This window comes from Zosterops lateralis (genome assembly GCF_965231275.1).
Source record: "Zosterops lateralis genome assembly, chromosome: 13".
Taxonomy (NCBI): Eukaryota; Metazoa; Chordata; class Aves; order Passeriformes; family Zosteropidae; genus Zosterops; species Zosterops lateralis.
In genome coordinates this window covers 12,206,013-12,218,157 of record NC_139773.1, presented here as the reverse complement: position 1 = coordinate 12,218,157, position 12,145 = coordinate 12,206,013, and the positions used below count along the sequence as shown (strand labels likewise).

The following is a 12,145-nucleotide window of genomic DNA, read 5'->3' as shown; positions in this document are numbered from 1 at the left end:
TGGGTTGATAGTATTTTCAGAAATAAATAATCTAGTTTTATATATATTTGTTTTGTTTTGTTTTCACTGAACAGGGTGAACTGTTTTGAAGATGCCTGTATTGATCCCACTATGTTAAGTGATAACCAAAATGATTTACCTTCCAAGATGGGCTCTCACAGCCCTCTGTGACGCTGGATTGTTTGTAACTGAGTTCTGTGCTAGCCTAGATGATTTGCTTTTTCATGTACTTTAATGGAGTTACACCACTTCACATCAACATGTAATTTGGCCCTTTTTCTCTATTAGAAAATGAAATGTCCAGGGAAGTAATGAAAGGAAGAGTTACTGGTTTGGATTCATTTTTACTGTGGGCCGTATTTACATCAGCTGAATCAGTGACATTTATTGCTGGACTTTTCAATGCCTTTGCTGCTGTACCAGAACACCCAGCACAGGATGTTTAACCAATTGCTGGGGCTCAGTTGATCTAAGTGGTTACAGATTTTCTAACAACAGCCAGTAGCTCAACCAAGTTGTGTTGATCCATCTTGCATTGGATGCTGAGATGTATTTTCAGCTGTGAAATGTGGATATGAGGTGACTTCTAAATAATTTGTATAGCCAAGTGTTTGTTCAGGCATAGCACGCACAGACAGAGCCTCTGGGGAAAACAACTAAATGCTGTGTCCCTAGAACAGATTGTGAAACTGAGGTTATGGTCTGTGCAGAAGTGTTGGAGATAGTGTAAGATATCAGTCCTCCTGAGCTGTTTCTCACCATCCCCCCTCTGGTCAGCTGTACCTCCCTTGCACAGACTGAGTGCAAACAGCAGCCTTTTTAAATTCAAGATGTTGATTCACAGGGTGTGAGGGTTCACTGCTTTAAACAGGTCACCACACCCAGAATATCTCCTCTGCCCCACCTTGGCTGGGGATGTGATGATACAGCTGAATCCTCCTGATAGGGATCTGTCACCAGGAGTCAGTTCCTGCTTCCCCTCCTCTCTCCTGCCTGCCCTCCTCCCCACCTTCCTGCTGCCGTGGGGCTGGCACGGTTGGACTTGCTGGGAAGGCTGAGGCACTAATTCCTTTTCCATGGAACCTCCAGCCTGGGGCTGGTTCAGCTCCCTGAACTGGTGCCTGATGGTGTCAGCGGCGCAGGAGCAGTGAGAACACAGATGCTGTTTTTCAGTGGTGCCCAAATGATTGATTCCACTCATCTGTCCAAGAGACAGTGACAGAGAGCTGCTGGATAATGGCCCGTCAAAGATCTGTGTGCAGTGAATCCATCCAGGGATTGCCTGGATCTCAGCAGGGCTGACTGATGAACATTGCAGTTAATGGCTTGGTCCTGCCTGTGTTCACTGGAGGGAGATCAGGCTGTGGGAGGCTGCCAGTGTGTCCCTGAACTCACCTGCTGGGGACTCCACTGTCACCACTCACTGCTAGGCATGTGCATAAGTGATTTGCTGGATCAGGGACCTGCGTGATTTGCTTAAGGTCATACAGAAAGACAGCAGGAAAAATGCAATCAGAAGTGAAAGTTCCTGCTCACTCAATCTATGTCCAGTCTATGAAAATACTGTGTTTTTTCCTTAGCAGGCAATGCCTTCTTGGGAGTGTTTTTGTTCAGTACAGTAGCAGTGTGATTGGGGCTGTTATTCCCATCATGCAATGAAAGACTGAAGTAAACAGTTCAGCTTTGCACCAGGTGGTTTTTATTTCCAAAGAATATAAGAAAGTAAAGTTTAATCATTAGCTCTGAAATTTTTTGTGCTGGTTTGTTTGTGTGCTCTGTCTTAAGACAGTTCAGGATTTTCCCACCAGCAATCTCTCTGCTTTATATATTATTACAGAATTACTGTTTGCTTAATCAGTGTTTCAGGGTAATAGATCACTGCCATTTGTTTTATTATTGTTAGTTTGGACTTAGAAATCTCTTAATTAAAAAGGTAACTGTGATTTTAAATAAACTCCTTTTTCTTTTTTTTTTTCCTAAAACTTGAAAACTTGACACTTGTGATTTGCTGACAGTATCAGAACCAGGCTGGTGCATAACAGAGGAGAGAGGGAGGGGGAGGGAGGGGTTTTGCAATTTTTGGTTAATTGCCAGTATCTATCTCAGAGCTTTATTTCCTTGGGAAGATAAATTCATTCATCAGGGTGGGAAAAATCAGGCCAGAATAAGATAGCCTGAAGGCTAAGACCAACAAAGACAGGTTAATATCAAAGGGTCCAGTATACAGCTGTTGGATACCAAGTAGGATACTATTCAGATTGCACACTCTACACCAGTTCTCTGGTTTCTAGCCTGGGTGTGGTAGTAGAAAATAGCTGATAAAAGAATGTTGCTCACTGAGCTCAGAAAAACCCTGTAAAAACATTTAAAAACCCCCAACAAAACCAACCAAAAGTCATTTACTTCAGGAGGATTTTGAACTTTCCTGGGCTTTGTTAAAGCTTGTTGTGTCTTCTATTTGCATTCTTTCCATTTATTCCTATGTCCAGTTGATTAATTTGAAGTGCAAATCTCTGAAAAAAACAGGATTGGAACATTTTTCTTAATCTAACTTCTTGTCAATAAAGTGGTCCCATAGTGGGACTTCTACTTTCAGAGAATACAGGCTGCAGATAGCTAATAAAAAGTAAATTCCAGATGTTAATGATTAAGAATCCACAAGATGGTGCATTTATTTGCAGTAGACCTTCCCTTTCCTTCCTTGAAGCAACCCTGAGATAGTCTGGTGGAAAAGCTGTAAAATATAAACAGGGATAGGCCAGGTAAGTGCCAGCTGAATGATTTAAAACCATGAAAGTTTCCTTTGGCTTAACCCCAGATTGTTGGGTAACACATGAAATGCAGTGTGAGAAGATTGCTTTGAATGTACTTTAGTTGGCTACTTCTTAATCCTCACTTGGTGCCCAACTGTTGACTTGAACAAAACTTCAGCTACCAAACCCAGACATCTGAATTTGTAGTTAACAAACAAATAGCCTGTGCAAGCACGGAATTTATACTATTAAAGTGGACAGTGGCATTCTCTCCAAACACTGGCTCGCTCTTTTTTCCTTCTGAAATCCAGAAGCAAGTGTTTCTTGTTAGCAATTTCCCATCCTAGAGAGTCTTTTAGTATGTCTCGGGTGGGGGGGAACCAACCCCTGGTGGTTTCTAAAAAAACCAAAAAATAAATACCATTGTGTTTAAGCACTGTCCTATATTTTGATCCTGGTTACTACATGTATTAATTGTATAGCTGGGTATCCAAGCAGAAAAGCAGTGATCCTCAAAATGGCTTTTCTTGTAGGCTTTTGTTTAGCTGCAGTGATTGGTTTATGGTTTACATATAAGCATTTAAAAGATCCTCAGTTTGGTTTCTGTCAAATGTTCTTAAAGTTTCTGTGTTGGGATGACAGCACAACCTGATGATTGTCCTGAATCTGTATTATTTCTATAAGCAGGCTGGAAATTGACATTTTATATGACAAAGCTTGAGGATTTCATTCTGTAAGAGATAGCTGTAAACATGGATAGGATTTTGCATATTCTCTCCAAATTAAAAATTGCTCTGCTGTGCCCCTAGCTTTCTGGAATTCAGGTTTAAAATGCACCAGTTGCTGCTGTTGACTATTCATTTGCACAGCAGATAGCAATCTCCTGTTATTAACCTTTCCAAATGGCTTTGCAGGTGGTGAAGCTGAAAGGTCAAGTCCTGTCTGTGATGTATCGTTTTCGCACCAAAAACCGGGAGTGGATGCTGATCAGAACCAGCAGCTTCACATTTCAGAATCCTTACTCTGATGAGATCGAGTACATCATCTGCACCAACACTAACGTAAAGTATGTGCCTTTCTGGGTGCTCACCTCGGTGGTTTTGAAGGAATTGTAACCATTCTTTTTCCCTGTAAAGCATGTCCTGGTTTTTTAACAGATACCTTTTGTTTCTCTGTAACAGTGCGGGCTGTAAAAGGGTTTTGCTGCATCAGGAGATCTCCCAGTGTAGCTGTTCCTCTGTGTCATTATCCTGTGATGCTTCCAGGGCCTGGCTGCACAGGGGGGAAATGTCACTTATCTGTTATGTCATTAGACAAGGCCATTGATCTCAGTCCAGGCTGCCTTGAACTAATGCAGAGCTTCCAGCAGCACAACAGCTGTCCTGATACTGGAGGAAGGTTAGCCTGACTCCTGAGCCAAAAGAGAATTCCGTGTCCATGTTCATTGTGATCATACCATTCTGTAGTTCTGGGCTCTTCTGCTTGAGCTGTGTCTACTCTTACGATCTAATGAAGCTGGCAGAATTATTTCCTAGTAGGTTTGATTGGGAAGGGTTCCTGATAGTTTGGATTTGATAGAATATCCCCAAGTATGGGGGTGATCCAACTTCTTATCTTAAGAGGGAAATTAAATCATCTTGTCTTGGAATTAATATTTTTAAAAATCTTTCATTTGGCTTCTTAGGAGGAGGTCACAGTGATGGAGGTTGATCTCTGTGGACTGAGCAGAGATGCTTTTGGAGCCTGCTCAGTTCTCAACCAGTAACTGCAGAACCTAATCTGGCTTGATTGCTTTATATTGTGAGTTTTTTTAATAAATCTTTCTTTTTCAATATAAACTTAATCTATTCTTAAAACTAAATCTGCTTCTGGTCTGACCAGAGATTTTTTGCCAAGTCTTTATCTGAGAGGAAATGACTGGGTTTGAGATGTCAGCCCGTTAGACCGTGTATCGGAAATGCTGAATGAGCAGTTTGCTCCTGGAGGTGCCTGCTGAGAGCTCCACTGCAAAACCAAACCCCTGGGGCTTTGGCATTGGAGTTTGGAAGTGCCTCTGGGTGTTCCTTGTCTTGCTTCTTTGGACATGGCACGTACCTGGAAAGGCTGTGCATTCACTTACATGAAACCCAGCATCACAATTGTTTTCCTCTTCTTTGTTTTTTTTTCTGCTTACCCAAAAAGTTGGGCTTAAACTGAATAGTTAAGCTCATTGAAAACAGGCAAGTGTGTCTTGAAATCAGACAGTTTGTCTGCACTGTGCATCAAAATAGCTGTTTCCACATTTCTGCTGTCCCACAATACTTTTCCAAATAATTTGTATATGCAAAAACAGGCCTGCAAAGTAAAAAACATCTTCTGAGGTTTGTCCCAGGCTGATTTAATTGTGCTTTGTTCCCAAGAGGCCACGGATGAAAAAGTGGGGCTGGAGCTTATGTTGTGTTGACTCTGGGAATGCTTTTTTCTGAGCCTGCACTGTACAGTTCAGCTTGGCACCACTGTGATGAGCAGGACTGTGCCAGCTCCTGGCTCTGCTTCCATCCCTCTTGCTAGGTTTGAATAGCAACCCAGAAATACTGACCTAATATGGAAGTTGCCTGCTGCTACTTTGACAGAGGATGTTCCCTCTTTCCTGTCATGTTGAAAATGTTCTGAAATGGGCAAGATACAGCCCATTATACTCCTGCTTTTGAATAGTAGAAAGAATGTATTATTTAGACTGGTTTTGTTTTTCTCCTTATTCTCTCCCAGTTCTCAGATTTCCAAAGAGGACTTACTGTAAAGTACTGCAGTTCCTGCCTGTTCCTGGCTTCTTTTTTTTTAGGGTCATGTTTTGACTTCTGATTTCCTAGCTGCCCTGAAGAGTTGTATGTCATGTGTAGCTGGTGATTTCCAACTCCTCATTAAGCTGCTGCTGGGACTGGTGGTTTGGCAGCAGCCCTGGTGTATGTGGCCATCCTTACGTGTTCCTGGAAGGTGCTCTGGCTCCAGCAAGGTGCTTCCCATGGAGACCAGGCAGGGATGACTTGCTCTGCCCAGCTGAAGGCACAGAGACAGATTTGATCTGCCTGTCACTGTGGTAACCTAGGCAGCCCCATAAAAAACAGGCTTGAAGTAGTTAAAAATTCAGTATGAAATTGTAAAGGCAGTGTAGCCAAAAAATCTGGGTTTAAATCAGTTTGTAACTGAGGATCGTTTAAAGCCACCGTGTGCATCTGTTAATAGAATAGCTCAAGTTGGTCAGTGAACAGCATTTTCCCAAAGGACTGTAGAGGGCAGTGATGATTCCAGTTGTCGAAGGATTCATTGATTTTTATATTATTTGTTGACTTGATTTGGTTGTACTGTTTCTTTTTTTTTTTTTTTTTTTTTTTTTTAAATAAAGATACTCCTTTGGAGCTTCAAACAGTCAAATGTCCAAACTTGCACTAGGTACAGAAGGATAAGGAAACATTAGGTTCAAATGTTCACTTAGTTCTTTGCAAAAAAAAAAAAAAAAAAAAAAAAAAAAAAAAAAAGAAAAGAAAACTTCTCTCAGTTTCACTTGGGTGTAGTCATCCAAGAGAAACTTCCTGGAGAAATGAAGCATTTAACATTTCATTTTTGTGCTGTGTTGGGCTGAAAAGAAGAGTCCCCTGTTTGACCACGTCTTCCTGTGTAGTTGGGACTGTTTGATTTCCAAAGAGAAAAAAATAATTGTTATCAGTGTTTGTTTATTACACAGATAGAGCAGTATTTGAATAAAAGAATGTTGTGGTGACAGGTTATATAAAGGTCTTGTATGTATATATGTTTATATATATATACATATACATCAAAATAAAGAAGAGAGGTCTTTTTCTGACCTGTGTGGAATATCTGATGTTTCATTTTTGGAAGCCACAAATCCTGTGCTGCACTGTGTGAATTTATGAGTCCTGTGGTTGTCCTGAGTCTCGAGACTTTTCGTGTTGCAGGGAGCTGGCACAGGTCACTGCTGGAAGCAGCGTGCTGCATGAGTCAGCCTGTGGGAGAGATGCTTTCTGCTCTGGATGCTCCTGGGCCAAAACACTAACGAGATCAACTATCCTGATAAAATTCCAGCTGGTGGAAGTGGTGGTAAAGACTTTCTCGTGCTGTCCTGTCATCTGTGGTCTGTCTGATAATGGTTAGACAGACCCTTTTGCAGGGCTGAGTTGAAGCTCTAGGCTAAAAGAGGGAGATATTGAGAATTTCTGAAAGAGGGTTTTACAACCACAGCCCAAGGCTTTTACTGGTCTGCTTTTGTCCAAACCAGACACAGGAAGCACGTGTGCCTGTATTATATAAAAATAGCTTGGTAGGGGTGCAGTACTGTTGTTTCTCTCCCACTAAAGAGCCTGTTAATTTTAAAGTTCAGATCATTTTTTGTTTACTCTGATGCCTGGAAAGGGAATCCGTGACTTCAGTTTTCATAGAGAGAGCTTAACATCCTCTTGAATGTCAGAAGAACTTCCACTCTATCTTCCTTTTTCCTCCATGTGTGTTTACTAAAGTAAATTTGGAGTAACAGTCCAAGCCTTCAGATTTGCTGAACCATTCCTTGTTCAAGCCAAGTGCTTTCCCAGTTTCATACTGAACCTATGGGTCAGTACAGACAGAATCCACTGTTGACCCAGACAATGCCTCACTTGCTGTGTTGGGTATCCTGTAGAGCCAAGAAATTGTTCATTTGCTCCTTGAACCCCTGAAACTAAAAGTGAAACTAAGGACAGGTTTGGGGTTCAAAGCTAGAAGGCAACTCTGAGCTTTGCCTTAACTGATGATAATCCCTTGTTGTGTTTAATTTTTGCTGTGCAGCAGTTGGGTGACTGAGGGGACCTGCTTGTATTGGCTGCAGAGGGGCTGGTGAGATGGCAGGGAGTGAAGCAGCCACAGCAGCAGCACTGAGCTCTCCCTGGTCGGCTGCTCCATGAATTGCTGCACAGTTTCTTTCAGGTTTCAAGCACCATTTAAACCATTTATGCAGTAGCAGCCAACAGCAACAGAAGATGCTACCCTGGCTTTGCATTTCAATCCTAATTAAGTGCAGCATAGCTTGCACGGAGTTCAATAAAGATACACGCAACTATTTGGATCTTATAGGAGATGGATTTTGGGAGGTTGTTCCCAAAGTTCAGTGCTGTTAACACGATGTGGTGTTTATATTGCACTGCAGCTTAATGAGTATTAGAGATGAAAGATAGAGAGGGGTAAAGGAGCACTAAGCTAGAGAAGTGCCTACAAAACAAATAATGAGTGAATGTGCTGTTTGGTTTGGCTCATATTTATGTATATGGCTGAATCAAGAAAACATTCTTTATAAGGAACAGAGGAGAACCTAATGTGCTGTTTATTGACACACGCACCAAGTCGGTGGTAATAAAAACAAATGAAACAGTGTAATTAGCTTTCACGTTAACAACGGGATTTAATGGGTGTTTATTGTCCATGGGGTGGTATTTAGAAACTTCCCCATCGATTCCCCACGATTAAATTGCCTCCCGTAGTTCTTTTGGAAAAAGTTTGCATTTTGTGCTTGGGAACAAAGAATGTCTTTGCATTCCAGAGGCAATTTTTAGGAATTTTCTGTTCCCAAAAATAATAGGGAAAATCCACGGCTCTCTAATGGCATGGAAGACTGACTTTTTTCCCATGTAACTTGCTAGGACAAAAGTTATTCCCTGTATTATGTGTTCTCACACCTTAAGGCTTGTAGAAGGCTTTTGGTCACTTACTCTGACCTGCTGTTTGTTGCAGGAGAAAGATTTTTGCTGTGGAGCATAAAAACTGACCAAAGTGTCGTCTGGAAGAGCTTCAAGGAGTAGCAAAATGTTTTACTTATTTCAGTAGCTTGTTTGAGTGATTCCTCACATTTCCACCAGTTTGTGTCTCGTTTGTCATTTGACTTTGTCTGCAAGTTTGTCTCTCAGTCCCTTGGCGTTTGAATCTATTTCAAAATTTAAAAGAAGATTTGGATGAAAACCTAAAATTTAAGACTGTGGCTAAAAATATATTGTAGTTTTCCAGCGTTTCAGATCCATGATCTTGCTGGTTTGCAAAATCTCATCTATTCTTGCCTGTCCAAGTATCATCTCTCTGAGTAAAGACACACATGGTGTGTAATTCCCGTTTTCTGGGTGATTCTTCCTTCAGAAGGAAGCCAGAAATATACAAAAACTGTGAGCACTGTCAAGGATCATTTACAAGTATCAAATCCAAGTATTTTGTCAGTTCAGCTCAAATCCTCTCCTAATCTCTGAGCTCTAGCATAATTGTGAGGGTTTATATCTTCTTTTCTAACTGAGCCAAGAGCCCTATGAATATGAGTGTTCTCCCTGTGCATCTCCAGGCCAGAAGTCTTCTTGCTTATTGTGACCAAGCAACAGAAAGTGACTGTTAATCAGAGGTGCAAAACATCTGGATAACTTTCTATTTGCTGAAGTGTTCTGTCATTAGAGATCTTCCTGGAGAGCAGGCTTACTGTTCCCTTCAGCAGAATCAGAGGTGGGGGGTCTGGTCTGTTCATCATCAACATGAAGAAGACGAGGAGTTAAGAACAGTGAATTTTTAAATAGTTTATAAAGAGATTGTGTTCCATCCTCCATTACTTACCCACCCACTTACCCTTCTGTGATATCCCAGCAGAATTCTTCCTGTGCCCTGTTGCATTCCTGTGGTGCAGGTTTTCTCAATATAAAAAGCTGTAAAAACAGATGGATCTCACAGGAAAGGATTTGGTAAATCATCTGAGACGTGTTTCACTGGGAGTGTAAAATAGGAGACCATGACTATTCCTTTTTGTATCTTAATTGTTTTTTGTAAGAAAGTCATTTTGTCTCCCTTGCAGACAACTTCAGCAACAGCAAGCAGAACTTGAAGTACATCAAAGAGATGGGCTGTCATCCTATGACTTATCTCAGGTGAAATTTCTCAGATTTTTCTTTTTTGTGCCTCTGATCATTTAAGATGTAAAACAACAGCAGATTTCAGCAAAACTAAAAGTACATAGTGACTGTCCCTGAATTCCTTTTTATCAAATACAGTAGAGGGAATTACCTTCCTCTGTGTATCTCCACAGGTGCCTGTTCCAAGTATATCAGCTAATGTTCACGAGGGTGGAAAGTCTGTGGAAAAGCCTGATGCTATCTTCTCCCAAGAGAGAGATCCTAGATTTGCTGAGATGTTTGCTGGAATAACTGCTTGTAAGTGAATGTCCCCGATGTTTAATTTATAATACTGTGTTAAAGCTTGGTTACATGATGTAGAGCACAGCTTCAAGAGAATGAAGAGGAACTGCTGTGTGGTAGAGAATTTTCTAAGCAGCATCAGTCTTTGGGGCACTTCCTAGCATGTGTCATTAGTTGGTGTTTCCCCTAAAGATGATAGGAATAAATTCAAAGAGGGAAGAATGGCTTTTGTGTCACCAGAAACTGCCTGGTTTTGATTCTCTTTTCATTTCACAGGGGCACCTTAGGCAGTGCTCCTAGATCTTAAATATACTGAGCAGAACATTCCATTTCTAAGTGTATATTTTTTTTCTTAAACAGCATATGTAAATTTATTTCTCTAAATAGGGACCTATTTCTCTGAAAAGGGACAAGAAAGTTATTATATAGTCTTAAGATAGGCTGCAGTTTTTTATCAAATCACCCGCTTTTGTATCAATGCTTTCAGAGTCATATGCTGCCAGCAATGTATTTGTTCTCTGGTCAGTTGAGGCATCTCCACTCATGTTACTTGGTTGTCAGGAGTCCTTGCTCTTTTTCCCACAACTTTTAAATTTGTTAGCAAGTTCTTCTGAGAGTGATAGAAGTCTCAGAAACAATATGTTATTCTATATTCCTTGGAAATTACAGTGAGGACAGAGTCCATACTGATGCCCTCACCAAAGGATTTCTCAGCCCTGTTCTAAGAGGTAACAGCCAACTTGTCAGTCAGAGAGATGGAGCTGTCTCAGAGTAACCCCAGCCTGTGCTGCCTGTTGCCCAAACAGACAGAAACCACTAAGACTGGCAGCTGAAGGGATCATCTGAAATATATCTGTAGTAAACCAGACTCGTTAATGCCATGGCTTGTGGAAGAGCTCATTGATTGTTTATTGTTCTTAACTGTCCTCACTGAAAAAGAGGAATTTTTACATTTGTTTTAAATAAATCAATGTGCAAGTGTCCTGCAGTGCAGGGAGGAAACGACCCACAGGGTTTGACTCCAGGGATGTTGGAAGGTGACCTCACTGTTGGTTGCTTATGTCTGGATTGGCTTTTTCAATTGGAGAAGACACTGTAACTGCAATATATACTTGATATTCTGTCCTGCTGTTGATGGGACTTCTCTGCTATTCCTGTTCATCCTTGTCTGTTTACTTGAACAGTGGAGTCAACAGCTGAGGCCATAAAAGGGGTCCATTAGAAGGTAGCAAGACTCCAACCCTGAACACCAGAATATGTTTTTCCAGGCAAGAACATCTTGCTTTTTTGCTGCCTTGCTGGCTCTTTTTCAGGCAGCTCTCAGCTGTTTGTGGGGAGGGGTTAGGGTTAAGGGTGTTGCAAGCTGTGAGGTAGCTGGGAGGTTATGTTCTTGGAAATGCCATTTCTCTTTTCATTCTTATCAATTTACAGGCTGTGCTTTTTTTGGGACATTCTCCCTCTCTGAATTTCTCATGGGAGCTGTGATCAAGGTCTCCTCTGAATGGTAAAGGATGGTTCCCAGTTAGGGATGAGGTACCCTGTCCAAAACCAATATTGACAAGCCTGCGTGCTGCCTGCCAGACATTTGTGTTATGTTGATACCCGATCTCATTCTGTAAGAACATGGGCTGACACAGGGAGATTGCTGCTATAATTGCATGCAGTGGCCACACTTAATTAAAACCCCAAAAGTTGAGAGGGAAAGCCTGGCTTTACTGGTTCATGCAAGTGATTTGAAGCATGGGATGATGCAGTTCTTAGAGAGAGATTCAGTCAAGAGGGGGAAATGTTGGAAATCCTGCTCCTGCTGGGGGAAGGGACATAATTGACCAGTACAGTGGTAGAGTTTAGAGAGAAATAGGTAAAATTGACCAAAAAAAACCCCAAAAAAACCCCCCAAAAAACCAAAAAACAAAACAAAACAAAACAAAAAAAAAAAAAAAAAAAAAAAAAAAAAAAAAAAAAAAAGCCAGTGCTTTTACCAAAGGTAAGAGGAGAGAATTGTGTGAAAAATCCTAAGCAGGAATACAGCTGGGAGAGATGTGGGCCAGATTCAGAGGCTAAAGAGCATTCAGGGTAACTCAGGAAGGAGAATTAGCTGCTTGCTATTAGTTGAGCTATTCCCTTTGTCTTGGCCTCATCCTGTGGCACAGACCCTGGTAGCTGCCATGGCAACTCTGCTGCACTTGAGGAATTCCAGTTCATTTG

At 41.3% G+C, this 12,145-nt stretch overlaps 1 protein-coding gene across 2 annotated transcripts in view; it reads left to right on the top strand.

Annotated features, from left to right (window-relative positions):
* ARNT2 (aryl hydrocarbon receptor nuclear translocator 2) overlaps nucleotides 1-12,145 on the top strand; it is a 97,660-nt gene that overhangs the window by 68,718 nt on the left and 16,797 nt on the right. For both annotated transcript variants that reach the window (XM_083871175.1, XM_083871174.1), the window contains 3 exons: nucleotides 3,668-3,819; nucleotides 9,598-9,670; nucleotides 9,829-9,952. In XM_083871175.1, the coding sequence (XP_083727301.1) occupies nucleotides 3,668-3,819; nucleotides 9,598-9,670; nucleotides 9,829-9,952 (349 nt within the window). The remainder of the gene's footprint in view (nucleotides 1-3,667; nucleotides 3,820-9,597; nucleotides 9,671-9,828; nucleotides 9,953-12,145) is intronic.